The sequence below is a fragment of the Notolepis coatsorum genome (genome assembly GCF_963971535.1).
Source record: "Notolepis coatsorum genome assembly, chromosome: 7".
Lineage (NCBI taxonomy): Eukaryota > Metazoa > Chordata > Actinopteri > Aulopiformes > Paralepididae > Notolepis > Notolepis coatsorum.
Window position 1 is genome coordinate 151,722,626 of NC_140171.1, and position 14,650 is coordinate 151,737,275.

Below are 14,650 nucleotides of genomic sequence, written 5' to 3' on the forward strand. Positions count from 1 at the left end.
GTGTACAGCCCTGTGTATGTACAGTAGGTTTTTTATTATTGCAAGAGCTCCGCCATTTTGAAACTGATCAAATCGGATGGTTGCTAAATGCTCAAAATAGGGGAGACAAACTAACTGTGGTCCAATATATGCCAATAACGTTCAGTTTTATGGTATTTAATCCAGAGTAATAAGAACATTTTTAAATAATAATCAGGAAGACATTTGCTTCCAGAAAGCTAGAACCCTTTGGGAAGTGTAGTTTTGAAAAATTCCAACGCTCATTGAAAGCTCTGGATGTCCTCTTCTCAAAATGACTCAAAATGACATTCACCGACGACCGGTAATTCAAAATGGCCGATTTCCACGATGACAACACATTTTTCAAAACTAAAACCTCACTAATAAAACTTGAACCTATTGGTAAACAAACGTATTGATGAAAATATACATTATAACTGCTGTTGTGACATGGTTATGATGTTTATTCTTGAATATGTTTGGGGGAAAAAAATATTATTATGTCAAACAGTCTGGAGAGCTTGATTCATGACGTGATGTAATTTGCGGTCCGGCCCCGGACCGCACAGGCGGAAGAGGTTAATATGATATTTGTTACGAAGGATCAGATTAAACCGAATATATATATTTATTGATTGATATATATTGCATAATATTTGTATATCGTTTGATATCCCTTGTATATTCCTTGTACATATACACGGAATATCCCTTTAGCCTAGTACAGACCATAATATTTCATTCTCCTATTGGACAGCGGTCCACAGGCGCCATAGCCATACCTCCAAGGTCTGGTTCAAAGTCACCGCCGGGGACTTGCCTGGACATGAACGGTTCTGCGCAAGGATATGAGACAGGAATAAAGCTGGTACTAGTTTGTTCACTTAACGTATAAATACGGCGCAGGTGAATACAGAAGCACTTAGTCTCACTTAGTCAGAAGTCTGGAGTAACTAAAAGTTGAAGCCTCACCCACGATACAACGTGTGGTGAAGTATGGCCTGTTTGGCCCCAAATAGAGCATTGAGACCGCGTGCGAATTAATAACTGAAGTATCAGAGTTTAACGCTGTACCGTTGAGTTCGACCTATTCTATTAAGTCAGTAATAGTCTATTTGTGTATAGTGTATCGTGCGGCTAAAGTTCTACAGTGACCAGCATCACCAACGTTTCCTCGTACCAGCTAGAGTGCTTATCCAGGCTGGGCTGCTTACCATGGCGCTTTCACCCGAGGGGCCCTAGACGAGGACCGTGTGGATTATGTACACTGGATAACCTACCGACGACTGCATAGCCCTTTTCGGCTGGATTATATTTGCTTTTGGTCCTGTAATTGATGGAGCGGAGAATCGCCGACACCCACAATTGTGTGGGATTTACCCTGTGAGGAGCCACGTCGAGTCCGCCTCTCAGAAGCCTGAGGCCGGCTAGCTTTCTTCCATGCGGAGCTGCATGCTACGGAGAACAGCTGTATTCGTCTGTGGATCAAGATCTTAAGTTCAAGTTCTTTAATAGTTGTCATACAGAAGTACAGAATACTTTCATACAAAATGCTTCTTACTGTTACGCTCCAGAGACTGTGCTAGACAAGATAGTATCAAATAACATAATAACATAATATAGCATGGATTTAGAAGAAGAGAATGAGGTCACAGTGTTCGGTATAGACATATGTACAATGTTCTGAGTTACCATATAATATACAATACACAATACTATGCAGTGTACTAATGTACAGTACTATCTAGTGCAAAGCAGAAATGGGATGAGGTACAATTTTAGGTACAATTTACAGTAAGGTGTACGAGTTGTAGTGCAATCCTTCATCCATAAATATAAAGTGTGGGGAGTGGGTGCTACAGTGTGTTTGTTTAAAGTGGGTGTGTGCTATAAAGTGTGTGGAGTGGGTGCTACAGTGTGTTTGTTTAAAGTGAGTGTGTGCGTGTGGATGTGTGTGCTATGTGCGTTTGGTGGTTGTTGTTGTGTAGTGTTCATTCATTGTTCGTTTAGCAGCCTGATGGCCTGGGGATAGAAGCTACTTCTGAGTCTTTCTGTGCTCGCCTTGAGACTCCGGTATCGCTTGCCTGACCGCAGCAGTTCAAAGAGGCAGTTGTTCGGGTGACTGGAGTCTTTAATGATTCTCTTAGCCTTGCCCTTGCAACGCTTGTAGTAAATGTTCTGGAGGGTGGGGAGCCCCCCTCCAATTGTGCGTTCGGCTGCACGTGTCACTCTTTGTAGTCTGCTTCGGTCTTTTGCAGTGCTATTCCCAAACCAGGAGGTGATGTTGCCGGTCAAGATGCTCTCTATTGTACATGAGTAGAAGTTCTTAAGGATCTTCTGGCTGACTTGGAACTTCCTTAGGCGCCTGAGGAAGTAGAGGCGTTGTCGTGCCTTCTTCACCACACTGTTAATGTGTGTGGTCCATGTCAAGTCCTCGGATATGTAGGCTCCGAGGTACTTGAAGCTGTTGACTCTCTCAACCGGTGCCCCGTCGATGCTGAGGGGGCTGTAGTCCTTGACCCCCGACCTCCTGAAGTCCACAATCATCTCCTTTGTTTTGCTGACGTTCAGGGAGAGGCTGTTTTCCTGGCACCATCCCGCCAGGACCTTGACCTCTTCCAGGTAGGCCCTCTCGTCGTTGGCAGAGATCAGGCCCACCACCACTGTGTCGTCAGCAAATTTGACGATTGTATTGCTACTCCGCTGAGCCACACAGTCGTGTGTGTACAGGGAGTAGAGGAGGGGACTCAGAACACAGCCCTGGGGGGCCCCTATGTTGAGGGTGATGGATGAGGAGGTGCAGTTGCCTGCTCTCACCACCTGGGGTCTGCCAGTCAGGAAGTCCAAGACCCACTGGCAGAGGTCATAGCCCAAGCCCAGGTCCCTGAGCTTGGCTATGAGTATGGAGGGGACTATGGTATTGAATGCCGAGCTGTAGTCGATGAATAGCATTCTCACATAGTTCCCCTGCCTCTTGTCCAGGTGTGATGCTGCTGTGTGCAGCACATGGGATATGGCGTCCTCCGTGGACCTGTTGGGGCGGTATGCAAATTGCAGGGGGTCCATGTTGATGGGGAGGGAGGAGCAGATGTAGCCCTTTACTAGCTTCTCGAAGCACTTCATGGCTATGGAGGTGAGAGCTACAGGGCGGTAGTCGTTGAGGCAAGCAGGCTTGGATTTTTTGGGTACAGGGATAATAGTGGACTTCTTCAGGCAGGTGGGGATGACAGCCTGTTCTAAGGACAGGTTAAATATGTCAGTGAATACTGGGGCCAGTTGGTCGGCACAGACTTTTAGGACGCGGCCGGGGATGCCGTCTGGACCTGCTGCCTTCCTGATATTCACTTTTTTAAAGGTCCGCCTCACCTCATGCTCTGTTACCCTGAACACTGCGCCTCCATCAGCAGCCGACCCCCCCCCCCCATTGCCGAGGCTTGTGAGCTGGTGTTGTTATTACCAGCATCAAACCTCGCATAGAAGGTATTGAGGTCATTTGCTAAGGAGATGTCACTGTTCAGTTTGAGGGAGGCGCCTTTGTAGTCTGTCATCGTTTTGAGCCCCTGCCACATAGCTCTAGAGTCAGCTTGTTCAAACTGGAGTTCAATTTTATCCCTGTAGCGTCGTTTGGCCTCTGACACAGTCCTCCTTACGTTGTATCGCGCCACCTTGTGGTCATTCATGTTGCCTGCCTCTAGGCCGTCGTTGTATGCTTTGGTGCGCTCTCTCAGAGCTTCACGGACGGATTTGTCTACCCAGGGTTTTTGATTTGGGTAAACTTTCATTTTGGTAGTGGGGATTGTTTCTTTCACCCTAGTACAAACATAGTCCAGCACTGTCTCCGTGTAGGCATTAATGTTATCTGTGTCGCGGAACACATTCCAGTCTGTGTTGTGAAACACTGACCGGATCGTATCCTCTGACGTCACATCCCATTTCTGCACCTCTCGCGAGACTACGGGAGTACTTTTAATTCTCTGTCTATACTTTGGTGAAAGAAAAATTGATGCGTGATCTGACTTACCGAAGCCACTATCAGAATGAGCCTTGTAGCCACCTTTAAATTGCGTGTAACAGTGATCTAGGATGTTACCGCCTCTGGTGTTGCAAGTCACATGCTGATAGAAGTCGGGCAATACCTTTCTCAGATTGGCGCTATTGAAATCTCCCAGTACTAAAATGGCGGCGTTAACGTTAGCCACTTGTATTCTATTTACCTCGTCGTGTAGTCTGGAGAGCGCAACCTTGTTGCTGGCTTGTGGTGGAATATACACTCCGATCAGGACGATCGCCGTTAACTCCCTCGGGAGGAAGAAAGGACGACACTTGATGGTTATATATTCCAGTTCTGGGGAGCAGTGGTTGGATAATTCCTTCACGTTCGTTGGATCACTCCAATTTTTGTTAAACATGAAGACAATACCTCCTCCACGTTGTTTACCGGACTCTGATGACCTATCTTTGCGATGGATAAAGAAGTGATCCGCTGGTTGAATCGCGTGATCTGGAACCTCCGGTGTTAGCCATGTTTCGGTGAAGCAAAGGACATTGCAGTCCCTAACGTCTCTTTGATATTGAATCCTTGCTCGGATGTCATCCAGTTTATTGTCTATTGATTGTACATTGGCTAGCAATATACTGGGCAGTGGTGTGCGGTGTCGTCTGGATCTCAGCCTGTTTCGGATCCCAGCCCTCTTTCCTCGTCGTCTTTTCCTGGGCTCTGGGAACAAAGGGTCTGGTCCTAGTCTCCTGTACTTGGAGTCTCCTTATCATCGTTGACCCAGACTCTACTACCGACAAATCCTCTACCCTTGCTGGCTTACAACCGGGGGGACCCTACCAGTATCTCCCGCTATATTACTAGTGTACCATAGATATAATTCCTAAGATTCAGGTTGTATTATTATCTCCTGCGTAATATGAGAATGGACATACGTTATTGATTTGCCTACGCACATTCCTTTGCCTTATAAGCGCATCCAAAGTAAAGTAAAGTATATTATGTACTATTATTGCTGCTAATAAATACTTAAATCCAGTTTTGTGGACACTGTCTGTCATAATTATAGTTTTTCTTTCTCAAACGTATTCAAGAATAAACATCATAAGTCACAACAGCAAACGGTTAGATGCACCTATTACACTAGAGGAACTTAGGGAGGCTATATCTGAATTGCAAAGTGGTAAGGCCCCTGGCTGGGATGGCATTCCACCCGAACTGTACCTCTCATGTTGGGATGTAATTGGACCCCTATTACTTGATATGATTTTATACTCAGTCAAAGAGGGGAACTTCTCCAGGGATGTCAATATGGCACTCATATCTATCCTACTTAAAAAAGATAAAGACCCCACCGAATGCGGTAGTTATAGACCTTAAGCCTCCTCGGAACCGATCTCAAGCTGTACGCTAAGGTACTAGCCATCCGACTTCAAAAACATATGACATCTTTAGTTCACTCTGATCAGACAGGCTTCATAAGAGGCCGCCTGATCACGGATAATATTAGACGGTTACTGCATGTGATAGATTCCAGCAAGGATGCCGCGCCTCCTACAGCTGTATTATCCTTGGATGCGATGAAGGCCTTTGACAGGTTGGAATGGTCTTATTTATGGGCATTACTTAGAAGGATGGGGTTAGGAGAGGGGTTCATTAATATGATCAAAGTACTATATACAGATCCATCGGCCATGATTTTAACAGGTAAATTCTGCTCCCCACACTTTCCTGTGTCGCGCTCGTCTAGACAGGGTTGTCCTCTTAGTCCCGGACTATTTGCTCTATCCCTAGAGCCTTTGGCACAGTACATAAGACAATCCCAGTCCATAGCGCCGATCTCAATTAAGGGAACACAGCATCACATTAGCTTATATGCGGACGATGTAATATTGTTCATGCAAAACCCTACCACCTCCCTACCTCATCTTCTCAAAGTAATAGATGATTTTGGCAATCTATCGGGATTTAAGATAAACTGGCCAAAATCGGCCTTCCTTCCACTTAATGTGACTGCGAAGGCTACCATCCTCCCAGCAAATATACCCATGGTAGAACACTTTAGATGTCTTGGAATTGAAATATTCCCCACTATATGCCAAACGGTGAAGTATAATTATTCCGGATTGCTAGATAGGATCACAAATGATTTCGGCAGGTGGTCAAAATTTAAAAACTCATTACAGGCCCGAGCATCAATAGTTAAGATGGATGTTTTACCCAGAATTAACTTCTTCAGCTCGATGTTGCCGTTACCCCCCCCCCCCCCCAGGGCTGTACGCTGCGATGATCTCATCGCAAATTGCCCCTTTAATTGGCCGTTGCGATTGGTAAATAATATTTGGGGGCGGGCTTGCGAGTAGGGATTTCAAGCCTTGCATTCGCATTTCACTCCTAAATGATCCAAGGCGTGTGATGACGCTGAGCACTCAGGTATGATCAGCGGGGAAAATCAACTGAGCACTCACTCTGATAGACTATGAAATGAGTCTGATTTAGCTATGAAGAAAAGTAAAGTTAGTAGTAGGGATGGGAATCGATGGTTCCTAACTGGGTTTTGGCCATATGCTCCCGAAATTCTCCCGCTGTTTGGCTGCTTCTATGTGCAGTGAAAACTACTCGAAATGATGTCATTGATTTAGTTCAGGGTTAGCCGCGGAGCTAACGCTAGCTAACGTGAGCTAATCAAGCTCACAGAGAGAGATAAACAGCTGACAGCAGGTAGTACAGGTACAAATACAATAAAACAAGGGGTGGGGGCTGTTGTGTAAACCTTGTGTCGCGTCAATCTGGTCCACACGTTACTCGTTCATATCTCAGCCTGTGCTGAGATATGCCCATTCCGCGGTCTGTTAATAAAGTTTTCAATCAGACAGATGTATGGAAAGGCTTTTATTATAACATTCGTTGAGGTAAAATCATTATGCCTCATTTAGTCATCCTGCAGAGCACTGGTCTCCTACTCGTGGGCCGCGGGGAGCTAATGTAAGTAGCTTTGTTGATGTCAGCACACGGGGCATTCAGGAAGTCAAAAACGAATGCGCTTGCCGATTGGTGCTAAGAACAGCAGGGCGGGTGCAAGCGTTGTGACGTAATTGGCAGACTCTACTGTCAATCAAAATGATTCTGTTTTCCGTCAGAATGAATGAATGAGAACTTTATTAACAGATTGCATATTGGGTACAATACAGTGCAGGAGGATGAAGACCAGAGAAAGACTTTCGGCTTTTTTACATAAGGGTCCTCCATTTTCAATTCATCAAAACATTTAGAGACATACAAATATACAGTAGTTTCATAAAAATGCTAAAATGCTATTTATTGATTGATTGGTTTAAAACTTTATTAACATATTGCAGAATGGGTACAGTACAGCTCAATACATACAATTGTTAAGGGGATGCAGACCAGAGAAAGACTTTTGTCTTGTTTACATCAGGGTGCCCCATTTTCAATTCATCATATTTCATATCTAAATCATATAATATCTCATTGCTAAATATATGCAATATATAATCTAATAATCCAATAATCTAAATCTAATATATAATATAAAAATGCTAAATGCATGGGTATTTTATTTTGTCTTTAATGTTAGCTTGCAAACTCATACTGTCTTGGTAAGCCTCATAATGAATTGTTTGGGGTAAAAAAGAAAAACATTGTGATGTGTATCGTGTATCGCAGAAAGGTCAGAAAATATCGTGATATCATATTTAGGCCATTTCGCCCAGCCCTAGTTGGTTCATTATAAAAGATACAAACCTGACAACAAAAGCACTTAAATGTTAAATAAAAGGACCACAGTAATGAGGCAGGAGGAACATATTTTTTTGCACTATAATGGTAAAATTGTTATTTAAAAATTTGCCCCTAAAACATATTTTTTGCCCCTAAATTTCTAATTTAGGGGCAAGTGTGCCCCTAGTGAAAAAGCTTAGCGTACAGCCCTGCCCCCCCCCCTGTTGGTTACTGGCAAAAATTACACTCCGCGGCATATAAATTAATTTGGAACAACAAACCTCCACGAATAAAAAGATCCACTGCACAGAGAAATAAAGCCGACGAGGGTTTAGCATTTCCAGACTTCAACTATTATTTTAAAGCGTTCTCCTTAAGACCACTGATCACCTGGTTTGATTCTCAAGCATCGGTATCCTGGAGACCATTAGAGGAGAACATAGTGGCACCACATAGACTGCAGGATATAGTGTACGGAAGTCGATGAGTGGTAATATGGACATTGTGGACAGTGACCCATACAGGTCGGTTGGGGGACGCCTGCACAGCAGAGACAGGAAATGGCGGGGGTAGTGTGAGCCTCCCACACGTTACACCTCGCCAATGAGAGTCCGCGCTGGCAGGTGAAAAGATGCGACAGGCTGCCTCCTCGTGTATCGGAGGGGACATGTGATGCAAGGCTTCTATCCTCCCTACGACCGACCTGTAGGGGGCATATGCGAGCAACGTTCAAGACAGGGGGGGGGAGGATTGGCACGATAAATTGGGATGGGAGTAGGGCTGGGCGATAAAACGATAACGATAAATATCGCGATAAATTATTTCCTCGAAATAAACATGAAACGTGGTCGCAAAGTTTCGATATATCGATTTTCCAAGTTTGGCTCCGCTCAGCCTCGGCTCAGCACACTCACTAACAACAACCAACGTTACGTGATGACGTGCTTACGCACCACAGCTCCAGATGTGCTACTGTTTTGGTTTAGGACTCAAGGCTGGCTAGTATAATTAGCTTGCACGGCGCTATTTTATATATTTACGTGCCGAGTATGTATGTGGCGTGAATTCTGATGCCACGGTTATAGTAGTGTGTGGTATACGGTGGACGTCGTTGCAATGTATTGGGGCGGAACAGAGTATTTTAGGGATATTTAGTACATTGTCATGGGATACACTGCTCGCTCTGGCTAACTGCTAATGTGCGTGGACTGATGACGACATCAACTCGAGACATTCGCAGCAGAAAAACAAGTCTATTAATAGCCCGTCCATCGGCGCCGGGCGTAAGAAGTTAATTAAACTTGACAGACATTATATCGACGATAATTATCGATATCGAGTTATATGAAAATAATTTTATAATTTTATCGCGATAACATTTTTGGCCATATCGCCCAGCCCTAGATGGGAGAAATAGAAAAAGAGAAAAAGTGGACCAAAGAAGAAATAAAATAATGTGTTGTTGTTGTTATCGCAGATAACCGGCCGTCTGTGAATGTAGTCATTTTGAGTAATTTTGAGAAGAGGACATCCTTCCAGAGCTTTCAATGAGCGTTGGAATTTTTCAAAACTACACTTCCCAAAGGCTTCTAGTTTTCTGCAAGCAAGAGGCTTCCCGATTATTATTTTTTATTTTTCTTATTACTCAGGATTATATACCACAAAACTGAACGTTATTGGCATATATTGGAGCGCAGTTAGTTTGTCTCCCCTATTTTGAGCATTTAGCAACCATCCGATTTGAAATCAGTTTCAAAAGGGCGGAGCTCTTGCATGAATAAAAAACCTACTGTACATACAGTAGATTTCATTATCTGTTCTTCATGCACGCCTGGTGATACTAAATCCAAAATGTAACTCTGCCATTTGAAAGAGAAGATTTGGCCCAATCCATGTGCGAATTGGCTATAATAAAGTAATTTATAGGCCTGCTATTCTATAATAATATTTCAAATTGCATTGGTCCGGATGGGAGAATTCAGTACTGTATCTACAAAACCTTCTGTTTAATCATCTTCCCTTTATTAATTCCCTTCGATTTTTTGTACACGTGATCTCAGGAAGGTACTGAACGAGCTCAGTGGCCGTTTTTCATGTCTGGTCATTTTTAGCATGGTGTTATTCACTGTCAAAGATGCAAAAAAAATCATAATTCATATTCTCCTTTGTTTAATCACAATTTAAGCAAGCCTAGTAATAGACACAATCTTTCTGACACTGGGAATACATTCACTTAGGTCCATAGATGTCCCTAGATACCAAGAACATGCAAATGGACCTTGTAGAAGTGGAGCAATATTCCATTTAATTAGGTATGTATTTTAAGCAGATTTTCAGAAAATAGGGCTCCGGGCTTAAGAGGTTAAGCCGTAGCCATATTTTCAGAAAATCGGCCTAAAAGTACATACCCAAGTTCCTGGTATCTAGGGACATAGATGGACCTTAGGGAATGTATTCCCAGTGTCAGAAATATTGTGTCTGATACTATCCTCAAGTAAATTGTAATGAACCAAAGGAGAATATACAGTCTTTTATAAAACTGTTTAATTCACTTTGAAGGTGAATAACACCATGCTAACATTGACCAGTCGTGAAAGATTCAGGTGCTCATTCAGCACCTTCTTGAGATCAAGTGTACAAAAAATAAATAAAAAAGGTAAATGAATAAAGGGAAGATGATTTACAGTTTTTTTTGTAGATACAGTACTGAATTGTGCATGCAATTTGGAATATTAATATACCACCAGGCTTGTAGAAGTGGAGCAATCTTTAGGCGAATTTTGAGAGTCTGGCTTAACACATTGAGTGCCAGCGACGACATATCTCGTTTCATCAGCCCCCCCGGTGAGTGCCGACGGACGACAAATGTTGTTTGTTTGCCGTATTTTTTTTATTTGCAATTTGAATTCATATTTCATCAATCGAGCCATGCTGCAGAGTCTCTCTGAGCTCAATTGGGAAGATACCGCCCCCTATCGTCTCTCCCTGTGTAACTGCACCCCATCAGCTCAGACTGATACAGGGGGAGGGGTCAGTTTGCTCATTTTATTTTTCTATCAAGCCAACTGAAGAGACCAAGTGATCGCCGGCCCTCAGAACAGCGACGATTATGTATTTATTTTACAGTACCAACACTGTAATCAATAAGCGTGATCGATATTTGGAATGGCGATCAGGACTTGGAATAATCTTTTTGGATAACATCCGATCTCAGGTAAGGAATCTATTTTAGGATAATTTAGGATAGTCTTAGGATAATCAGACCTGTTTTCACTGAGAGTGTGATCGCTGATGAGGAAATAAGAGAATCGATTTTTCAGATCGCCTCTATAGCGTGCATACGTACACATATACTATCGATAATCTAGCGTTTATTTGTAAACTATTCATAAATAGGCCGAAAAATTACAACGTTTTTGTGTATTCTAGAATATTCCAGTAAATGTCTTTTATCGTGGAATCTTTATATTTTCCTTGAAAACAAGGGCTTTTCAAAATGCTATAAAATGAAAATGAACCGATAAAAAAACAATCAGTTTCGACAATGTTGACTGCAAACAAGTCATTGATAAACGACAGGCAGATTAGACACAGCCATAATTTAAGAGAGAGAATATGCGTTCACAACGCTATCATTGAAGTGGGTCTCGGCATTCAACGTGGTAAATCAACGTTAATCAAAGGCACTGAAAGTGTTAAGAGGTTAAAGTCAACACTTATAAAGTCATAATGTTTACAGATTAAAGTCAACATTTCCATACTTGTTTCCATGCAGTCCAAACAGCTCTGCTCCTGGTCCAGCTGTGGCGGTTTCATGCAGTCCACCAAACAGACAGTTCTCTCAAACCAAGGTGTGAGAGGCTATGAGGGGTAGTCATATTCAGACCAATCTTCGGGGAAAGTAAGGAAAGAAATATCAGTACATTGTACATTCATCCTAACAAACAAAGGTCTAACTTTTCAGTTGAAATTCATCAGGAACACAGAAAGCCAAGCAAGAACCATCAGTCCTTAACCAGCTATACAGGTAGCTCTATTTTCCTAGGCTGACAAATTGGAAAGGAAGGAAAATCCTGACAGGAAGATTTTCATAAGAACTGAAAAACACATGGGTGTGTATATAGACAGATGCACTGCTATAGTTCTGATCTATGAATATAAGCCTATGATATTGCATATATTGCATATGATCCAATCCAATCCACTTTATTTATATAGCACATTTAAAACAACAAAGTTGACCAAAGTGCTGTACAAGTCCACAAACATAGGATAAAACATAAAACATAATTTTTTTATAAAAACACATAATAAAACAGTACAATGTGTCACATAAAAAGGCCAACCTCTCGAAAACGGTTTAAAAAACAAAAGCCAGAGCAAATAAGTGTGTTTTGAGGCGTGATTTAAACACCTGCAGAGTGGGGGCCTGCCTAACATGCAGTGGCAGCTCATTCCAGAGCTTTGGGGCTGCCACTGCAAAAGCACGGTCCCCCCTAAGCTTCAGCCTGAAGTTTGGAACGGCCAAGAGGAGCTGGTCAGAGGACCTGAGGGACCTTAGAGGAACATAGGGTTCCAGCAGGTCTGAGAGGTAACCCGGTGCCAAGCCGTTCAAACATTTAAAAACAAACAGTAAAACCTTAAAATCAATCCTAAAACGCACAGGAAGCCAGTGGAGGGCAGCCAGCTCAGGGGAAATGTGCTCCCTCTTTCGCGTTCCCGTCAGCAGACGGGCAGCGGCGTTTTGCACCAACTGCAAATGAGAGAGGGAGGCCTGACTGACGCCCACGTACAGGGCATTACAGTAATCAAGGCGAGAGGTCATAAAAGCATGGATAACCGTTTCAAAAACGGAACGGGATAAAAAATGTTTGACCTTAGACAGCCTCCTAAGCTGGAAAAAGCTCCTTCCCACCACAGTATTGATCTGCTTGTCCAGCTTTAGGTCACAATCAAATTTCACCCCTAGGTTGGTGACTGTTGGCTTCACAAAAAGCCCAAGAGGGCCCAAATCACCAGGAGGAGGCACATGACCATTGCTGGGACCAAACACCATGACCTGTTTTACTGTCATTGAGACAAAGACAGTTTGATGCCAGCCATGCCTTAACATCATCAAGGCATGCTAATAGTGGTTTTACCGGGTTGGTAGTGTTTCTTTTTAATGGCATGTAAATCTGGCTGTCATCTGCGTAGCAGATATTTGATGGCCAAAACATCTGATTGGTTAGTGATGCAGGCAGCTGTTGTTTTTAGGCAATCAGATGTTTTTTCTTCCAAGTGGTGTTTCCTGGGTCACATTTGAAAAACTAAGATTAAATTAAACTAAATAAACTAAATTAAATGAAAATACAACTAAATGCAATATCGTGGACATCTACAGAAGATTGAAAAATGATTGTTTGGTAAAATGTAACTAATACAACTTTACCATGGACTCCTAAACCAAGCTAAACTAGGATAATGTATGTAGGGATGCCCCGATCGATCGGCCACCGATCGTTATCGGCCGATAATTAGTATAAATATGCGATCGGGGAATTCCGATAATTAGTCATATTCGCCGATCGCGGAAACTGATCAAGTGGATATCTCACTCGCTTGTCTCAGACGCACAGGACCTGCAAACTGCTCCTCCTCCCTAGCCCCGCCCGTACCCGTGTAGAGTTTGTAAACACAGAGGAGGCGGACCTCCTCTGCTGAGTCTAGATAGTGCATTCGACCTGAGCTAACGTTAGCTACCTAGCTATCGTTACTGTTTAAACAAAATTACCCAGTCAACTTTTCACTTTTAGTAGGCATTGTCTAACGGTATTTAGCCGGCTAGCTACCGATAGCTCCTGATATCAACAAATGCTCCAGCAAGTCTTGTAGTGCATGTTGATACCTCCGTTAGCTCGCGTTAGCTGACGTTAATTCACTGTTCAAAACGAAATGTCCGATTGAACTAAATAGTTGTCTTAACGTCATCTAGCCGGCTAGCAGTAGCTACAGATAGCTCCTGATATCAATGTCTTATAACATTGATTGAATGCGTATTCGAGCTGAGGGCTTGCTGAATGTGAAATGACCAAAGCATAACGTTACCAATAGGGTCCCGCTGCAGCGCCGGAGAATCCTTTTTGGTAGCTGGAGGCTACTAGAGTACACACAGACAGTGGAGCTGTTTGCAGATAGCGAGCATTTTGACTTGTTGCGTGGTGGCGATGTCTCGCAGATAATACAAGTACAAGTCTAATTATATAATATATATATTTTATTAAAAAGAAAATTATATAAAATAAATTTTAATTTCTTTTTAATCAAAAACGATCGGTATCGGATCGGTATCGGCCGATATGGCTCACGACGATCGGTGATCGGTGGCAAAAAACGTGATCGGGGCATCCCTAAATGTATGTCAGATAAACAGATGAGAAACACTGCTAAGCTAATGTTAGTTCTGGATTTTGCTAATGAAGGGCTAATATCTGAGGCTGCCGCGGCTAATAATAATAATAACACTAATAATAATATAAAAGAAGAGTCATGGATGGTCACCACAGATAATCCAATATCAGTTGGATAACAGATTTCTACCACTACTGAACAAGCCCAGATCACCGTCAGATCCTCCTCACCTCCACACCGCTCGGTAAGGACAGGAGCACTTTCAAAACACCAGGCCACAGCAACAGCAAAGCAAGCTGGCACTAACGTTACTGTTACAACGTGTGTGTCCGTGTGCCCGTCTGCCAGTTCTGCATGCTAGAGGCCATCAGGCTCCACAAAACGGGGGCACGGACTGCTGCCAGCAGCTGGAGATCCAACGGCTGCAGAACTTGAGAACTATTAGGAATGTCTGACTCTTAACCACCTATTTGCTGACGACACAGTGGTGGTGGGCCTGATCTCTGCCAACGACGAGAGGGC

The 14,650-nt window shown here is 43.1% G+C and overlaps 1 protein-coding gene across 2 annotated transcripts in view; it reads right to left on the bottom strand.

Moving 5' to 3' along the window:
• LOC311231551 (uncharacterized protein) overlaps positions 1–14,650 on the bottom strand; it is a 76,055-nt gene that overhangs the window by 45,791 nt on the left and 15,614 nt on the right. For both annotated transcript variants that reach the window (XM_084318174.1, XM_084318175.1), the window contains exon 2: positions 11,500–11,628. In XM_084318174.1, the coding sequence (XP_084174300.1) occupies positions 11,500–11,554 (55 nt within the window). In that variant the 5' untranslated portion in view covers positions 11,555–11,628. The remainder of the gene's footprint in view (positions 1–11,499; positions 11,629–14,650) is intronic.